The sequence below is a fragment of the Colossoma macropomum genome, unplaced genomic scaffold (assembly GCF_904425465.1).
Source record: "Colossoma macropomum unplaced genomic scaffold, Colossoma_macropomum, whole genome shotgun sequence".
NCBI classification, from domain to species: Eukaryota; Metazoa; Chordata; class Actinopteri; order Characiformes; family Serrasalmidae; genus Colossoma; species Colossoma macropomum.
This window is the reverse complement of record NW_023496051.1, coordinates 456,682-476,123: the sequence shown is the minus strand read 5'-3', so window position 1 is coordinate 476,123 and position 19,442 is coordinate 456,682. Positions and strand designations below refer to the sequence as shown.

Sequence of the window (19,442 nt, the reverse complement as noted above, 5' to 3'; positions counted from 1 at the left end):
TTCCAGCATAAAAGCCTTATCCCATCTGTGAAACATGGTGGTGGTAGTATCATGGTTTGGGCCTATTTTGCTGCATCTGGGCCAGGATGGCTTTCCATCATTGATGGAATTATACCAGCAGATTCTAAAGGAAAACGTCAGGACACCTGTCTGTGAGCTGGAACTCAAGAGAACGTAGGTCATGCAGCAAGACAACGACCCTAAACACACAAGTCTTCTACTAAAGAATGGTTAAAAAAGAATAAAGTTAACGTTTTGGAACGGCCGAGTCAAAGTCTTGAACTTAATCCTACAGAAATGTTGTGGAAGGACCTGAAGCAGCAGTTCATGGGAGGAAATTCACCAACATAACAGAGTAGATGCTGTTTTGTGAGCCGATATGCAGGACTAATCAACAGTTACCAGAAATGTTTAGTTGCAGTTATTAATGCACAACAGGGTCACACCAGATACTGAAAGCAAAGGTTCACATACTTTTGCCACTCACAGATCTGTGATATTGGATCATTTTCCTCAATAAATTAATGACCAAGTCTAAAATTTTCATCTCATTTGTTTAATTTAGTTCCCTTTATCTACTATTAGGACTTGTGTGAAAATCGGATGAAGTTTTAGTCAAATTTATGCGGAAATATAGAAAATTCTAAAGGGTTCACAAACTTTCAAGCACCACTGTAACATTAGCCTAGCCTGTTTAGTGACAAAAGCCGTACTATCTCTGCTTTCTCGGTCACGTCCTTAACAAAGCCCCCTCGACAACGCACCCGGGTTCAGGCACTCACATTTTGGAGTAGCAAACTATGACCTACTCGCAAATACACACTTCTGAGGAAAACAAACTTTGTTTGTCAAGCTTAATAGCAGTTTGTAACCACTAGCACACAGTTGCCAGCTCTGCACACCAGATGCAGCTTCTGAGACTCACAATTTTATACTTTCAACATCAGTCTTAACTCCAGATGCAGTCCAGATGTGCTTCCAAATGACAAATCATGGGTTTAGAATGATAAGGTTCTGACATGTTTGTCGAAAACGTTCTGCACATGGAGTTAATTATTTAGTGCTGACTATTATTTCTGGGGCAATTTTTTTTTTTATAAACAAGCATTTTCTTTAAAAAGTAAAAGATTTCTTGCTGAAGGTCAAATATCAATTCGTTAGTTATTTGAGATCAACTCGTTTGGCCTGATACAAGAGCTGAGACATGATTTTACTGCATTTTTTCAGTTGTGCTCCTTCTGAAACATGACACTGTGGCCTAAGGATGTCCTAAAATATACACCGTACCTTAGAGGTACTTTTTTGTATAGGCATAATATCTGGTATTGTAGCTATTCAGAATCATGAATTCTCTACTGTGTCCGTTACTAAGGGCGTTCCCCAAGGCTCAGTTTGAAGTCCGTTACTCTTTACCATTTATGTGCTGCCACTTGGCCATATAACACGCCATTGTGGTTTACATTTTTACTGTCACACAGACGACACTCTATGTCAGCGTCAGCCCTGCTCAGACAACAATACCACCTGCTTTATCTGACCATATTCATGACAAAGTCATGGACGAGTCTGAACTTTTTAAAAATGAATGCTAGCAAAACTGAATTGCTTTTAATCGGCTCAAAGGCACTGATATCATCTGTCCTTGGCATCAATATTGATAGGACTATGGTAACAGCTTGTTCCCCCATCCGCAATCTTAGAGTCATCTTTGACACCACACTGTCCTTTAACTTCACATTAATTCTGTAGTTAAGACAGCGTTTTTCCATCTTCGCAATACTGCTCCTCTCCGGAGATCCCTTAATCTAGCAGATGTAGAAAGATTAGTGCATGCATTAGTAACATCGCAGTTAGACTACTATAATGTTCCTCTAACGGGTCTCCCAGTCAAAGCCCTTAATAGGTTACAGTACGCACAAAATGCCGCTGCTAGGATCCTGACCTACTCTAAGAACACTGACCATATCGCCCCTGTCCTTGAGTCTTCACTAGTTACTTAATACATTCCGTGTTCAGTATAAGATTCTCCTTATTAAACACACACAGCACAGTCTGGCTTCTCAATACCTGGTTGAGCATTTAGCGTAGTAGCTCTCAAATTATGGAATACTCTCCCCAAGTCTATTTGGGGTGCCTCCTCTAGCAGCTGCGTTTCTAGAACAATATTTGAAACTCAGAAGACGAGCCGTTTCACTGGTCATTCTGGAAAGTAAATATATGTAAATATATGTCTATTCTACTGTAGACATCCCTGGTTCCTATCACCACCACTGAAACAGCAAGTTTGATTTTTATGACAGTTCTGACCCATAAATGGAAAGCCAAAACTGATCTTTTTAATAAGTGATGCATTTTGCTTATAGCCAAGAGCCATTGTGTGGCAACAGTTAGAACTTAGTAGGACTGAGACTCCTCTCACCAGTATGTGGGCCACAGTGGGCACCAGGCTGGCCAGCGCACCCTCGGGAGCCTGCAACACTTCTGTGGAGAAGCGCACAGCACGGCGGAGTATTCGCCGCAAGACCAGCCTACAAACACACAAACACATGTGTTGCACAACTGAAGTCAGGGGTGATGGTTACAACTAGAGAAGAAGTAACAAGGGAGTAACTAAGGGGTGGTCAGGGGTGGCCAGTGCCACCCTCCTGTAAAGTGTAGTCACCGTTATGGCCACTCCAGTTAAAAAAATGTGAGACAGTGAACCATCATCAGTAAACGGTCATCACAGAAAAGTTCTGTTACTTCGTCTGAACAGTTTCATGGTGAAAATCAAAGCAGTAACCAGTCAGTAAGTGAACGCTGCTCAAAACCTTAAAGTTATTCAATAAATGTTTAAAAACACCTAAATAAATCTCTTCATCAGTGTTTTACAGTATTTTGGCTCTATGTGGATCACGGTAATATTACTGTAGCTGGACATTTGAACAATGTTCATCAGAGAGTAGAAATATAGCAAAATGAACAATAAAGTAATGGAAAAATGAATAAAATCACAATTTTTTCACAGTGAAATTGTATTTTAAATGTAGTTAATCTGTCAATAATGCTATTATTCATATAATCATGACCACCGGTAATAATTTGCGCAGTACACTTGAGTAACTACTAACGTGGCGGATCATTCTCTGCACTGCAGTAACACTGACGTGGTGGTGGTGTGTTAGTGTGTGTTGTGCTGGTACGAGTGGATCAGACACAGCAGTGCTGCTGGAGTTCTTAAACACTGTGTCCACTCACTGTCCACTCTATTAGACACTCCTACCTTGTCAGTCCACCTTGTAGATGTAAAGTCAGAGACGATAGCTCATCTGCTGCTGCACAGTTTGTGTTGGTCGTCCTTTAGTACTTCATCAATGGTCACAGAACGCTGCCCACAGGATGCTGTTGGCTGGATATTTTTGGTTGGTGGACTCTTCTCAGTCCAGCAGTGACACTGAGGGGTATAAAAAATCCAGCAGCTCTGCTGTGTCTGATCCACTCAGACCATCACAACACGCACCAACACAAACGAAACAAAAACTGTTGTGTTGTACTCACTCTGCTCCGGTCATCCCAGGATACACTCCATCAGCGATACACACACAAAGCGTGCGGATGTGATCCGCCACCACACGGTACGCCATGTCCACTCTGCCTGCATCAGCCTGCCCCGTCCGGCCGCTGTACGCAGGGGCTTTGCTGCACTGCATACACAGACAAAAAGACACATTGCTAATGACCAAAATGTCCTTTACCCACTTTTGCACAATGTTGCCTCAGGGCAACAAACTCATTTTCCTCACTTTACAATAACATTATATGTATTTACAGACAATGACAGGGTTAACAATAAATGGCAGAGTTTGAGTAAGTCAGCAAAAAGCATGTGCCTGGTCATAATGTCTCTTACTGAGCACATTTAATCCTCTTTTTTAACATTCAGTATCAATTTTTTTGTTATGGGAATTAGCAGAAATAGGTTTGTTGCCTAGAAGCAACACTGTGCGACAATGGAACGGATTTAGCCAGTCCCAAGCCAGGTCTCACCACCTCAGGGAACACAACTCTATGTCATTTCTTCTCATAGTCTCACAATGTTGCCTCAAGGCAACACACTCCATAAAGAACCCTGCAGATTTTTATTATTTTTTTTATGTTTTTTGAATGTAATAATCAGGACCAATTATTCAGGACAATCATATAATATATATCAGGAATCATAACATATATTTTAATAATCAAGTCAATCAAATATAATTTAATAATCAAGCACCATTTTACGCAAGAAAGTGGACTTTTTAAATGGCCCTCAATGTGTGCAGTAGAGGGTTCATTATATCAAATACGCAATCTGAAGTGTCGTCGATCAGCCAAGACATGTTGGGTTCCGTGTCTGAAGTTTGCTTCTTTAGGTTTGGAGCGCACCTAAAACAAACAACACGCTGTTAAAGCCCCTGTCTATTCATTTGAATGATTTCCCTGTATTTTCTATAGTTTTTGTGAAGTTTTTACTATGAACTGGCAGAGAAGGAATCATGTCAGCACAGATGACGTCAGCTACTCGGGTTCCTCCTCACATTAAGTGACTGATCTTCTGCTGCTCTGAGTCTCAGCCAAAACTCCCAGCTAGTAGATTATTTAAGCTTTTCTAAATTTGTTGACGGTGCTTGATATGAAGGAATCTCTAGCACCTTATCAAGTTAGGAAATCTTAACTAACTCGATCAAAGTCGACAATCAGCTGTCATATACGGGCACACAGACGAAACACTAATCAAAGTAATCAAGTTAGTTAGCCAGACAGCTAACATTAGCTACCGTCACTGACGTAAAAAAGATAAAACGTGATAAACTTGAAGTTAAGAATATTGTGACAGAGCTTTAAGCTGTTTATCAGAGCGTTGCCGCTGGGCAGTTCCAGCTCTGTCTCCTCATTATTCACCAACTATTCAACACTGTTAGAAAAAAAAAAGCACCGTTTACAACGTATATAAATGTAATGTCATTACGCTGGTTACAGTGAGCTGTGCTGCCCGTCACTGCACAAAACAATAGAAACAGACGGTTAAACAGAAGTTAGGAAGCTCTGGTTTTGTCAAAGTTCGGACAGAATTTAGGGGATTTAGGCCCAATCCCATTCCACCCCTCGCCCCTACCACTTGGCCCTTAGCCCTCAGTTTTGCGCGTTGATGTCTAGGGGTAGGGTGTCCTGATTTGTGTTGAGATAGAGGGGTAGGGCTACATTGCCCTCCAAACGGAGGTTTTTCAGAGACTCCAAACGGAGTGTTATAAGAAAAAAAAAGAAAAACCGGCAAGATGGCTGAACAAGAGACCAAAGAAACACACAAACGTAAGTATTTTCTCCGTTAACAAATTATGATAACCACTGTTTTATCTTAATCTAAATGTTGTTTCAGTGTATTATGGTCGTTTTCTTCATAACAAGCATAAAAAAAAAAACGCTAGTACTACACTAATGTCTCAGTAGCTAACTAGCTACCTTTCCCGTTCCACCTTAAATAGTGCACAAGTTCTGACGCCTGAAGTGCCAGAATGTAACTGCTGCTCCATTTAAGGTGGAACGGGAAAATTCGAACAAGAAGCTGGTGAAAAAAAAATGACTTCAGCTTCATATCACTGAAGAATTAGCGGTGGGTGATAATGAATCATTTTCACATCACCCTGTTTGAATGCAACTAAAGCCCAGCAGTGAGGAGCTGAACTTTACCCTCCTCTGCTGTCACTGCAGACTGGCAGCGTCGCCTACAGAGCAGTGCTGGTAGCTGTTAATGAAGTGATGCTCTTTTTATTTGAGGGTCCCATTTTGTAGGGGAAGATTTCAACCACTACCCCTTGTGACTCAGTTCTAAGGGGCAAAGTGACACTCGAAAACAAGAGATAGGGGTAAAAATAAGGCCTTAGTCTAGTTAGGATGTTTCTGTAACACTTTTTTAATCTGGAGTTAATGATAAGATCACGAACTTAAGAACTGTTGTTGTGTAATAGCTTCTGTCCTAACTGTCGTTGTCATGGTGACTAAACAGATAATACTTCAGAATTAAGAAGTTTCTGTAATACAGCCTGTTTAAAACATTTCTGGAGAAACTGCAGCATGTCTGACTAAAACTGCAGCCACTGCAAACTGTCCACAACAACGTTGCAGTGCATGTTTCATATCATGGTTCACCAAATTACAGACTAAAACATAAACCCATATCTAGTAGCTACTGCAGACGCAAATTTAGGACACCAAACATGCCTCAGCTGACCGGTTACATACTGGGGTAAAGGGAACCACTGCCAAAATTTCATATTTAATTTCACTGCTGCTTTAATAAAGCAAAACAAGAGAGGTGTGAGGGTGAACCCTCGAGTAACCTGGTGGATAGCAGACAGCAGTGGGGTGAACAGGTCAGTGTCGTAGTTGGAGCGTTTGCCCTGCAGCACGGTGAGCAGCCTCTCCAGCCCCATCCCCGTATCCACACTGCACTGGGGCAGCGCACGCAGCCCTCCATCACCCTCCCTGCACACATACACACAGTTACTAAGACTCCGCCCCATTTAGTTTCACTTTTACACTCGGCTCCATGTGGATCATGTAGAAGCTGATTCTACACAGAAAAATCAAATGCATACAGTTTAATAGATCCAAGTGCATCAAATGCAGTCAATTATGAGAATTTCATCCCCAACATTTTCCATTTTGGGCGCCCCTACTGCAAGGCACGTGTGTTTACAGATATTTGCAAGTTTCTTTAACAGCCATTTAAAAGCATGGAACCACCAGCTTCAATAATCAACCAATTTCAATGCAGAAAAATGATAAATATGATGATGAAAAAAAAAAGAAAAAGAAAGAAAGATGTGTGCAGAACGATAAGTGGGGCAGTAAATTATTCTAAGATTAATTACTGAGCTGCACAACATTAAGAATGAACTTAGAATAAGAATAATAATTAATATAGTTAATAAAATTAATAAGGTGACGAGGAAAGAAAGTATAAAATTGATACTATATACTACACACTATAAATTTATAATTATATATTATTGTACTTATTACAAGTAATGCAAAATAAAATATGTAAAATAGCATCTAGTTTGTAATATTTCATTCAGTTATTGCTCGATAAAAATAGCAAAAATGGAATTAAACAAACAAACAAACAATAAATGAATACATAAATAACACATTTAAACTGTTGTGTGTGTGTAGTGTTATTTACCTGTTGTACTGCATGAACACCAAATTCCAGATTTCCACCACATCTGGACTGTCTGCGTTGACGAGCGCGGCAGCACTGCGGTTGCCCACGTGGTCGTAGTGAATCTCGGTGCAGGGGCCACATGGCCCCGTCTCGCCCATCTCCCAGAAGTTATCCTTCATTCCAAATGGGAGCACGTGATCTGGACGCACTCTGAAGGTCAGAAAAGAAAAGGTGATGCTGTAAATGCTGTAAAACCATTAATGAATATTAAGTGGGCCTGGTTGAAAAGTCAACAACAATAATTACCGTAAACATTTTGTGAACAAAGGCTTTGCAGCAAAGGCTTGAGCTGTTAACAGTTCTGTAGACAAGGTGGCGATATGCACCTCTTATTTGCTAGACAGGGAGGAAGTCTAGCCAGTCACTAACAGCAGCACAACCCTACATACATTTACACTGATAAATATCTCAGGTTTTATATATCTCATCTCTGTCAAAGCAAATCTGCCCCAAAAGGTAACTGTGGTCATTTTGGAACATCACTATCGGAACAATCTTCTTAAAATTATGTCCATAATGTAAAGTGTGGCACAAATATATCGCTGCTGTCAGAAGAAAACCTCGTATCTCCATTTTTGTCGTTTTTCAGTTTTTGACATAATTTGAAAATGCCTGTTGCCCTTTACATTGAGTGTAAATCGCAAGATGACTGGACCAAAAGAAACGACCCAAAACGACATGGAAAAAAGTCTGGTTCCATTGACTTACATTAAAAGTAAAGTAGGTTTTTTCCTTCTCCTGTAAAGTTACTATTTTGGAGATACAAGTTTTTTTTCCGACCACAGCGATACATTAAAACAGCTACAGACAAAGTATTTTTTCACTGTGCTTTAGGAAATGGAGGCCTGTATGCCGTAGTGACCTTACCCCAGACTGAGCCAGATGTGCCGTGTCTCCTCGTCTGCAGGCAGACCGCTCGCTGCGTCTCCGGAGAAATATGAGACGTACAGACGCTCTGCAGGAATTTCGTACACTTCCGTTAACAGATGCCAGGCCATCGCGCAGGCTTCTACCTAAAACACACCAGGTACAATAACAACACTCAATTATAAGCTCAGAACAGAGGTCACTGTCAGAACCAGAAACCTGTAAATCTTATCACTTCGTATTTTTCCATGATTCCATATGAACCGCGCATTTTTCCAAATAAAGAGCTTTATTTGGGTTCACTGCAGCGTCTCCCATCATTCTTCACAGTCATTTCTACAATATCATGGCATCTAATAGAAAACAGCAGAGCAGCAACACTTTTAGAGGAGATTGTGTACTTGATTTGGTACATTTAGCCCCCTTTCATCCTGCTCTTTAGTGGTCAGGACCCCCACAGGACCACCACAGAGCAGGTATTATCTAGGCGATGGATCATTCTCAGCACTGCCGTGGGGGTGGTGTGTCAGTGTGTGCTGTGCTGGTACGCGTGGATCAGACACAGCAGTGCTGCAGGAGTTTTTAAACACTGTGTCCACTCACTGTCCACTCTATTAGACACTCCTACCTTGTCGGTCCACATTGTAGATGTAAAGTCAGGGACAGTAGCTCGTCTGCTGCTGTGTTTGTGTTGGTCATCCTCCAGTCCGGACTATTCTCAGTCCAGCAGTGTCACTGCAATGCTGAGAATGATCCACCACCCAAATAATACCTGCTCTGTGGTGGTCCTGTGGGGGTCCTGACCACTGAAGAACAGGGTGAAAGGGGGCTAACAAAAGTACACAGAGAAACAGATGGACTAAGTGCTCCTACATGGTCAGTGGAGCTGATAAAATGGACAATGAGTCTAGAAACAGAGTGTACTTAATGAAGTGGCCAGTCGGTGTGTGTGTGTGTGTGTGTGTGTGTATATGGGTCTGGCACACCTTGAAGTAGTCGCCGAAGGACCAGTTGCCGAGCATCTCGAAGAAGGTGTGGTGGTACACGTCTCTGCCCACGTCCTCCAGGTCGTTGTGTTTACCTCCAGCGCGCACGCATTTCTGACTGTTCACCACCCGCCGGTAAGATGCCATCTCACTGCGGGGGTCAGCACAGCCCAGCAAGATGGGCTTAAACTGCAGGGACAGTTGAAGGAATGACCACATTTAGTGTTCATATGATCACACAAAAAAAAATGTATGGACTCTGATTTCTTTACAGTGGTGTTGATGGGAACCAGGAGCCACATTGTCTACAACACAAATACAGACCTGAGTGAGAGGGACTGTCACAGCTCACTGATCTGGTGAATATTTTTACCGCGATGCACAAACTAATGCATGACTTACTACGCCGTTATTTTCAGACAGTAAGTCATTATTTTGAGATAGTAAGTTATTTTGAGAATTTCTCATTCGTCTCTCTAAACAATCTCATTATTTTGAGATAGTAAGTCATTATTTAGAGAGACTTTTATTATTGTGAGATATCAAGTCATCATTTTGAGATATTGTCATTATTTCGAGAGATTAAGTTAACATGAGATAATTTCTCATTGTTTAGAGAGACTCATTATTTTGAGATAAGTCGTTATTTTGAGATAGTTTCTCAATAGTCTCTCTAAATAATAAAGATCTCATTTTTTAAAGATAACGTCAAATTATTTTGAGATGCTAAGTCACTATTTTCAGATACTAAGAAATTATTTTGAGATATTAAGTCATTATTGTGAGGTAGTCTCGTTAATTTGAGACACTATCTCAATTTTAATTCTAATTCTAATGAGAAGTTTTCTAAAAATAATGAGAAAGCGTCTCAGACAGTATCTCAAAAAAATGACTCAGTATAACAAAATAATGGCACAGCAATTGAATTAATAATAAAAATATCTAAATATAAAATAATTATAATTAAAATTGCTGGATTTTATTTTAAGCGCTCAGGTTATCACACTATGTGAAATTTACTGAATGTCGGTTGCATTATTTTACTGCCTCACTAAGCTACAATCATATCCTTCAAACATGTGAGCTTCCAACATCAGACGCTGAAAGTTTTAGTCAGTCAGTGGCTCAGTTGTCATTCGTCCATGTCCACCCCAGCTGATGTACCTTTCAGAGGCCTTAACCCTTCAGACGTCTGGTTCCTATCAGCACCATGTTAACAGTTCTGACTGTGTACGTTTCTCTAGAATAGAGCATTTTAGCTCAAACCACTCTGAATGCCTTTATTAACATCTGAACCATTTCATTATGAAAATGTTAATTATGCTGGGTGGTTGAAATGTATCCCACATGGTTACTAGAGAGTTGCTAAGTGATTGCTGTGGTATTCCTGGTGGTTGCTAATGTGTTGCTAGGCAATTGCTATGGTATCCAAGAGGGCTGCTGTGGCATTGCTAGGTGGTTACTATGGTGCCGCAGGTGGTTGCTTAAGTGTTGCTAAGTGGTTGCGATGGCATTCAAAGTGGTTGCTAGGATGTTGCTAGGTTGTTGCAACCATATCCCAGGTGGTTGCCTGGGGGTTACCAGGTTGTTGCTATGGTATTCCAGGTGGTTGGTGCAAGGAGGTTGCTATGGTATCCTAGGTGGTTGCTAGGTGATTACTGGTGGTTGCTAGGATATCCCACATGGTTAACAAGATGTTGCTAATGGACTTGTACCATTGTGCACAAACCAGCTGGGTGCACAAACCTTTGCCCCCCCATACATGGTGGTTGCTATGGTATCGCAAGTGGTTGCTATGGTATCCCAAGTGGTTGCTAGGCTGTTGCTATGATATTCCACATAGTTAATAGGGTGTTGCTAAGAAGAAGATAATCCATGACAAATTCCTAAAACAAGCTAACATGGGGGGAGGAAATATGATGATCGTGATAAATTATGTCAAATCACAATACATTTTTCAGAGTATACTGTGGATACTGTATCGGCAGAACGTAAAGACCAGTAAACGACTGCATGTTTCATGACGAAGACAGCATAATCAGTTCTGTTTAACTGGATTTAGCGCAGTGCAGTTTGTGAAAGAGTGAATAAAAATGTCTCTTTTTAAATAGTACTTTTTAAATGCGGCAATGCTGCTTCTATTTTATCTGTCACGACTTATAAAGTTTCTGAGAAATTAAATATCGTGATGCATATTGAAAAAAAAAATTCTTAAAGTACTGCGATGGTTTGGCCATATCGTCCATCCCCAAAACTGATAAATAAACCTCATCAGATTGAATTGTTTTCCAGAAACGACTCTTTCTAGAGGTTTGATTCACTGAATCAAACGTGTCAGTGATTCATGTCAAATTCATTTGTATCTCTTCCGATACAAAGAGGCTTTTAACACAAGTGCATAGCAAAAAGCTGCAGTGTTCAGAAGATGTGAGAGTTTTTTTATGTTAGTGTTTGTTTTATGTTGTGAATTTGTAAAGTTAAATTATGAAATAAAAAAAATATTTTTGGAATATTATTAAAACAAGTTCCTTTTCTGTAGAAAATGCAGAGTATCCAAGAGGGCTGCTGTGGCATTGCTAGGTGGTTACTATGGTTACTATGGTGCCGCAGGTGGTTGCTTAAGTGTTGCTAAGTGGTTGCGATGGCATTCAAAGTGGTTGCTAGGATGTTGCTAGGTTGTTGCAACCATATCCCAGGTGGTTGCCTGGGGGTTACTAGGTTGTTGCTATGGTATTCCAGGTGGTTGGTGCAAGGAGGTTGCTATGGTATCCTAGGTGGTTGCTAGGTGATTACTGGTGGTTGCTAGGATATCCCACATGGTTAACAAGATGTTGCTAAAGGACTTGTACCATTGTGCACAAACCAGCTGGGTGCACAAACCTTTGCCCCCCCATACATGGTGGTTGCTATGGTATCCCAAGTGGTTGCTAGGCTGTTGCTATGATATTCCACACAGTTAATAGGGTGTTGCTAAGAAGAAGATAATCCAAACACCATCGATAATGGTGTAATCTTCAGACTACAACACGGATGTAAACACTGCGTCGACACTACAAACATCTGGACTCAGCTGGGCTTTTTCGACCTACTCATTAAAAACAACACGGTTTAAATTAACTGACTCGTTCAGGAGTCGATACTGGGTGTCGGCTCGTACCTGGTTCATTCCAGCGTTTACGAACAGCAGGCTCGGGTCTCCGCGCGGCCGCACGGGTGCAGATGGTACAGCACGGTGCGCGTGCTGCTCCGTGAAGAACTCAATAAACGTCCGTCGCACCTTCTGCGATGTGTACTGACCGCGAGCGCGCGACAAAGCGGAGCAGCGCCGCGAACTCGCGGACACGGGCAGGCGCGCGCAGCCCCGCAGCGCTCGCACGCACGCTGCCATGTTTGCCGGTGACCTCGATGACGGCGAGGAACGACCAATCAGCGCTGAGGACGGAGAGCGGAGCCAAACAGCGCCGAGGACGGAGGAAACGTAGGCTGAATCTCAAACAGCTGTAGATCCCCTAAATAGTGCACAAGATAAGTGGTGAAACTATGACTTCTGCACCCAAATAGTGCGCTGTGTGCGCGACTACATTTGCAAGTTCCATTCTTTTAAACATATAATGCACTTTTTGGGAACAGAAGTCATCATTACGTGACCTATGCAGTGCACTACATAGGGAGCAGAGGCATTTGAGACACAACCGGAAACAAAACACGACGTGGCGTGAAGCGACTCCGACGACAGCAGCTTTTTCTTTAAATAAAAGTCTTGTTTAGAAAATTGTATTAAAGTTAGTTCGAAACAAAATGAATTAGCTCAAGAACCGTGTTTGTGACTTTTGTGACTCTACGTCTTGTTATTTACTATGAAATTTTATGTTTATTTACTTATAAAATACGTTTTTCTGTATGCTACAAAAAATAAATGAGACTTTACCGATTTATATTACTTAAATATGTAGATACATGTACATAACTCTTTATTAGTTTACATACATTCAGGATCTTGTAATTAGCCTTTTCCTTCTAAAAAAAGGCGCATTTGTATATTTTGTATTTGTACTATTAGGTTTATATTTTCTTAGCTCAAATCATTAAATAATCACGAACTAAAATGTGCAGATTTAGACAATGTTCATTACACATGAAACAGAAAATAGTATGTCTTTATTTGTATCAGTAATATACATACATATATATATATATATATATATATATATATATATATATACACACACACACACACACACATATATTACTGATCATATAGACATGTATGTATGTATTTGTATGTATACTGACCTCTGCCAAATACAGGGACATATAGGGCCATATATTAGATGTTAAAGAAGCTGCCAGTCTGAATCAGCAAATAAACTTTCTATTGACCTCAAGAAGTTGTACTCAAAAAACAAGTGTGGTGTGGATGTGACTTGGATGTTGCAACAGGAAATGACAGAGTTCACGTTTTCACAATCATGTTTAACAGGACTAAAATGGTGAAATATCAGCCTTCTGCTTCCTCAGGAAACATGACTGTGCTTAATTTTAAGTGCAGTTGGAAGTTCTCTTGAAATTTATCATTCATAATTGTTCTGAATGAACCTGCAGAGTGTTCTTTTTTTTTGGTGCTATCAATGCGGAACACATTTAGTATTGTGCAAGTGTGACTCTTTAAACGCCAAAATAAAATATGTGACAGTCTGATATACACCATATGGTCAAAAGTATGTGGACACCCCTCTTAATGACTGAGTTCAGGCATTTCAAGCCATACGCATTGCTGGTGGATTCTAGGAGAACACTACATACCGGACTGCACAGTGCCAACAGTAAAGTTTGGTTGAGGGGGGGGGATAATAAGCTGGGGCTGTTTTTCAGGGTTTGGGCCCCTTCGATCCAGATGTTAATGCTACAGCATACAAAGACACTTTACACATTCATACGCTTCTTTGCGGCCAATTTGGGGAAGACCCTTCACTGTTCCAGAATGACTATGCCCCTGTATGCAAAGCGAAGACAGTTTGACGAGTTTCATGTGAAGGAACTCCAGCGGCCTGCAGAGTCCTGACCTCAACCCCGCTGAACACCTTTAAAAAGAACTGGAACATTGATTATACATGACCTTACAAATGCTCTGTTGACTGAACGGGCAAAATGCCCACAGACACACTCCAAAATCTTGTAGAAAGTCTTTCCAGAAGAGTGGAGACTTGTTTTAGCTACAAAAATGGGGACAACTCTATATTAAAGCCCATGATTTTGGAATATAACATGCTCATACAGGCATGATGGTCAAGTGTCCACTTACTTTTGGCCACATAGTCTATTATGTCTGCTCAGAAGGCAGATCTGAAAGAGAAAGAAGCCAACACAGCTCTTCAAGAACCACAACCATACAGATGGAGGCCTACAATGCTCGTCATACAGAGAATGTCGACTACGGCACCTGAAGAAAGAAATGAAGGCGACAGACAATCCCTTAAATGTTTTTATTTAATTTTAAGTCACATTTGGTCAGCAGCCAAGTACAAATAAGTGTAAGGCCTGCGAGGAGTCACCTTAACGCAAAATGTTCCTTCTCTTTTTTCGCGTCCACGTTAAGGATGGTCCTTGCAAAACAAAAATAAGTGATTGCACACCGGCGCGTGTTTTAATGCACGAGCGCTTTGCCCTTTTTTATAACACTGAGCGCTGAAAGTTGTAGGAATGTGAAGAGTTTTGAACAAAAAACAAAAGACATCAACTTGGACATAATCCATCGCTGTTGCTCCCTTCCCTTTGGACCCACATGACACACCCCTCCCTTTCAATTCCTCCTCATTCATGCAGTTTCCACTACAGTACATGAGAGATTATAAGGACAAGAACATAAGAATTAAGGCATTTTTGGTAGTTTGGTAGTTTTGATTCGTCCTCCTTCTTGCTGTGACGTCACACGGAGGTTCCTTCTTTCAGCTCCTCTCCTTCCTGCAAAGGAAGGAAGAAAATGATGGTCAACACCCCATTTCACACTGTTAATTATGCTGCACTCATCAGCCACTTTATTAGAAACCCCCACCATGCTGGACAAATAAAAATATACCAAAATTGCTTAAAATTGCTAAAAATCTCTTTCCATTGACTTACATCAAAAGTAAAGAACATATACACACACAGGTGCACGCGCCTTGCTATACATACGAGGACGTCCATAGGCTTCTACTGATTTTTGTGTTACTGTAGCTAAATAATACTACACCTAAACCTAACCCTAACCTTAACCTCAGTATCCAAAAGGCAATTTTTCTGCTCTTTTAGTTTTCAAATAAAAAAGTAATTGTGGTGAAAACAACACATGACCAGCAAAATGTCCTCACTTGAGCAAAAATTTCATAAAGTCTTATCATAGTGAGGACATGGGGTCCTCACAAGTATAACAATACAAGAACACACACACACACACACACACACAGAGTTACACTCCTGTATTAAAGCAACACTTCAGCCAACAGACTGAATGTCCTTTGCATATCATGTCAATTAGCCAAGACATGTTTGATGTCTGAAGGTCTCATTTTTAGCTTTACACTGGAGCTACAAGGCTAATGCAGCTAACAAGTACCCCAAGTAGTACCCCAGCTAACAAGTACCCCACCAGTTAGCACTCTGTAAGCAGCAGGCCTACATCACCACACGCTCGACTCAGAGCTCGAGCTGTTAACGTGGTTGCTTATGTGGTTTCAGAAGCCACAGCACTTACTGAACTGGTGGGGTATAAACTTCCATTACTCATCCAGTACAAAACTAAAGAAGCAGACTTCAGAGATTACTTCACAACTTGACACAGTGTGAGTCAAAATCCCGCCTCAATTCTGTCTATAAACACAGATACATCCATTATTTCACTGCTCACTGCCCAGTACAGCCTGCCCCTCACACAGGCCTACACAAACAGCACTAGGAATAAGGAGCTCACTGTGTGCTGTTAAATATAGCAGCAAACTACTGCCTGACAGAGTACACAGCACCACAGAACCACCCCTGCACACACAGAGCTTCTGTCTGACTCTGACTTCTCCGCGTTTGTGTTTGCAGAATGCATACAGCTTAAAGAAAGAGAGTAGCGCCGCAGTGGTTCAGTGTACAGATGGTAAGATTGGGCTTTAATCTTTGCCATCTCAGACTGTGGCTTGTGGTATCAGCAGCTACACTTTAGTGCTATAGTGGTTTTTAACTTAGGATGGTGCTTCTGTAGCCAAATACAGTGAATATTCAAATCCTGACAATGACGACTACATTTAGTGCAATCTTTCTTTTACAATTCTGTGGAGAAGTGTGCATGCATGTAGTCACGCCTGGTCTGAGAACGCTGTGTGCATTTCAGCCAGGGACTTTTCCACCGTTGACTGAAAAACGACCAAAAGACAGCACCACAGCGAAGGAGTTTGGAGTTTGGGCCACTGGCTGGAGGGCTTTCCACCATGGTGGCTACGTTTTACTTGGCAGTCTCTTTACATTGCCGTGGAGGAATTTAAATGGGCTGGTGGCCAAGCGTCTTGACACTGCCAGGGGGAGTTTGACTAGTGCGCTGGCCTACAGTCTCAGGGAAGCAGTCTGACTGGGCTGCTGGCTGAGAGCGTTTACACTGCTGAGGAGGAGCTTGGCTGGGCCACTGGCTGAGAGTCTTTACATCACAGTGGAGGAGTCTGATTGGGCAGCTGGCCAAAGGTCTCTACAGGGGTCGGCAACATGCGGCTCTTCCACTGCCCTGTTGCGGCTCCACAGCAGAATTAGATTTATAGGTAAAAAATAAAATTATCCTCCTTTTCAGTAAAGTAAAGCTCTGCTGATCGTTCAACACAGTTTTAACAATGAATGGCCTTAAAGGCTGGATTTAATATAGCCTATATCAGCTAATTCACCCTTTAACCCTGCAGGCTGGCGCACGGACAGCTGGTCATCATAGCAACACAGACAACAATATCGCCTAGCTAATGGCTAAGAGACAAAAGATTTAAGATAAACATCGATAACTTTGAGACAAATGGACTTCTTTGCGCTTCTAAGCACTTCAGCTGGTTTCCTGATACGTTTAATCTGCAGAGAGAAACTGACAAACAATAAAAAGTCACGACGCTGAAGTCAGTTTCTCATTCACCAGCTTCTGGTTCGAATTCCACATTCCACAAGGAGGAACGGGAAAATTCAAAGAAGAAGCTGGAGAATGAGAAGCTAAATTCAGTCTCGTAAAAAGTCAAATGTTAAGAGATGTTTTACAAGAAACTGTTGCACTTATGCGGAAAAGTTTCCTGCTGGAGATGCGTGAAAAGTGTTTATAGCTGAGCTGAAGCTTAAAGCAGAGCAAAGTGAGTCAGTGTTTTTAATTATATTATTAGCTCATACTAGTACATCAGCACATACTGAGACATATTTACAGCTAAGACGGTAAAATGGACAATGGACAATGTTGTGGCGCCCAAGGTTGTTGGATTTTTGTTGAAAGGACAAAATGGCTCTTCTTAACATTTAGGTTGTCGATCTCTGGCCTAGGGAAGTTCTTTATGTTGCGGCACTGGAAACTGGACTGTTTCCTCTACTTCAACACACTTGATGCAACTAATGAACTAATTAACAAGCCCCTCCTGAGGTGAACTAGGTTTGTTACTGCAGGAAATATACAGGGCAGTGGTAGGAAATATCCATGACCAGGACCGAGAACCACTGAAATACAATACTGTTCAAAAGTTCGGAATCACCTGTCATACAGATAATTACGTAAAATATTTTGTGCAACATGGATTTAAATATTGTAAACTAAACACCAAAATGCCATGTTTTCAATGTTTTGTTCAATATTTCAGGTATTTTTGGAGCAACAAGTTGATAAACGAGAAATAATACACTGCAGTCTATTTATAGTCCTGTCTTAAGGGATCACCATTTTTGAAATGAGGCACTGTAAATATAATTTTTTAACTTCTTTCTCAATGCTATGCGGCTTTTCAGTCATTTCAAAATCATCTACATCTCAAAGATGATAAGCACTGATGGTGCTGCTTTACAGTGCCGACAGAGAGGCCACAGAGGCAGTAGAGTGGTCTAGTAGAGTGGTGCAGAAGACCATACTTCACCTTGTCCTGTAGCTTTTCCTGAAGGTTCTTCACTGCTTCCCTCTCTTTGATCAGGTCCTGCTGGGTGTTCCTCAGCAGCTGCTGGAGCTTAACGGCCGCCTCGTTGAGATCCTGCGTCAACTTCACCTCCTTCTCCAGCCTCTCCTGAATAACAGACGCACACAGTGAGACTGCCACTCTGCAGGTTAATGTGGAAAGTATGGTGACAGTAGTTGTGTGGTAGAAACCTTTAGCTCTGTGGTGGATCCCTCTCCTGCTGCCTTCAGCTCCTCCAACTGAGTCTCCAGATCCCTGATGCATTTCTGCGCCTGAGAGAGAGAACGAGCACAGTTATGTATTACTAAACCTATAAGCAATGAACAGACTCATTTATGTGTGCATTTACTCAACTGTAGTTTGTTTGGCATGAAGAGAGAACATGAAATATCCAAAGCAACCCACCTTGTAAATCTCACATACGGATGAATGAAAATTCTGATAATAGACATTAGGTGATAATACGTTAATATAAAAAACCTGACAGGGGTGGATGGTTGTAGGTCTTTTTTTGACTGGGGGGATGGCTTCCTCTTACGTGCCACCTAAAATCAAGCCCTACCTTTAAGGTTTCACACAGACTTCACTAACACTGTTACTCCAATGATACTGTAACTTAAATATTTTGTTCAGTTTGGGGAAAAAAAAAAAGTTGTCTTTCTTTAAAATAAATGCATGTACACATTTTCGGACAGGCAAACAAAATAATTCAGAATTCATAAAACCACTTCCTTTATGTTGAGAAACTTCTCATTGGCGTTAAGAGTGCAGAAACAGAACACACTGGCTAAAATATTGGCTCAGGAAACATCCATTGAGCAGCATCAGGCATCCTATGTCCATTAACTGTCTAATATCATGTTTTTTTCCCGATAAGACAAAGTCACATTTTAATTTCTTCATTAGTTTAACTGTGACCTGCTGCCTTCTGCAGCTACAACTGGGCAAAACGAAAACAACTGATCAGTCATACAACTTTTGTCACCATTTATATTGTATATCTAGCAAACTGATTTTTTTAATCCACAAAAAACAAATGTATCCATCTAAAATGAACATACAACTGTGGCAGGTTTATTTGATATTTGCCATTCCCATCCAGTCTTGTTAAATATACCAAAATACACAGAAAATACATGGATGGAAACCTAGCTAATGTGAGCTACTGGCAGGAAAAGTTTCTAATAAATTATATCTTATTTG

General features: G+C 41.1%; 2 protein-coding genes across 6 annotated transcripts in view; both read right to left on the bottom strand.

Moving 5' to 3' along the window:
- aars2 (alanyl-tRNA synthetase 2, mitochondrial (putative)) overlaps positions 1-12,487 on the bottom strand; it is a 32,202-nt gene extending 19,715 nt beyond the window's left edge. The window contains exons 1-7 of the mRNA XM_036565114.1: positions 12,257-12,487; positions 9,100-9,288; positions 8,114-8,259; positions 7,205-7,396; positions 6,357-6,501; positions 3,538-3,683; positions 2,420-2,528 (exon numbers count right to left, since the gene is read on the bottom strand). Coding sequence (XP_036421007.1) covers positions 2,420-2,528; positions 3,538-3,683; positions 6,357-6,501; positions 7,205-7,396; positions 8,114-8,259; positions 9,100-9,288; positions 12,257-12,487 — 1,158 coding nt within the window. The remainder of the gene's footprint in view (positions 1-2,419; positions 2,529-3,537; positions 3,684-6,356; positions 6,502-7,204; positions 7,397-8,113; positions 8,260-9,099; positions 9,289-12,256) is intronic.
- Positions 12,488-14,563: 2,076 nt separating this feature from the next.
- The window catches only part of LOC118804591 (ribosome-binding protein 1-like), a 48,409-nt gene continuing 43,530 nt past the window's right edge, over positions 14,564-19,442 (bottom strand). For all 5 annotated transcript variants that reach the window (XM_036565119.1, XM_036565118.1, XM_036565120.1 and 2 more), the window contains 3 exons: positions 18,431-18,511; positions 18,204-18,347; positions 14,564-15,060 (listed from right to left, as the gene is read on the bottom strand). In XM_036565119.1, coding sequence (XP_036421012.1) covers positions 15,025-15,060; positions 18,204-18,347; positions 18,431-18,511 — 261 coding nt within the window. In that variant the 3' untranslated portion in view covers positions 14,564-15,024. The remainder of the gene's footprint in view (positions 15,061-18,203; positions 18,348-18,430; positions 18,512-19,442) is intronic.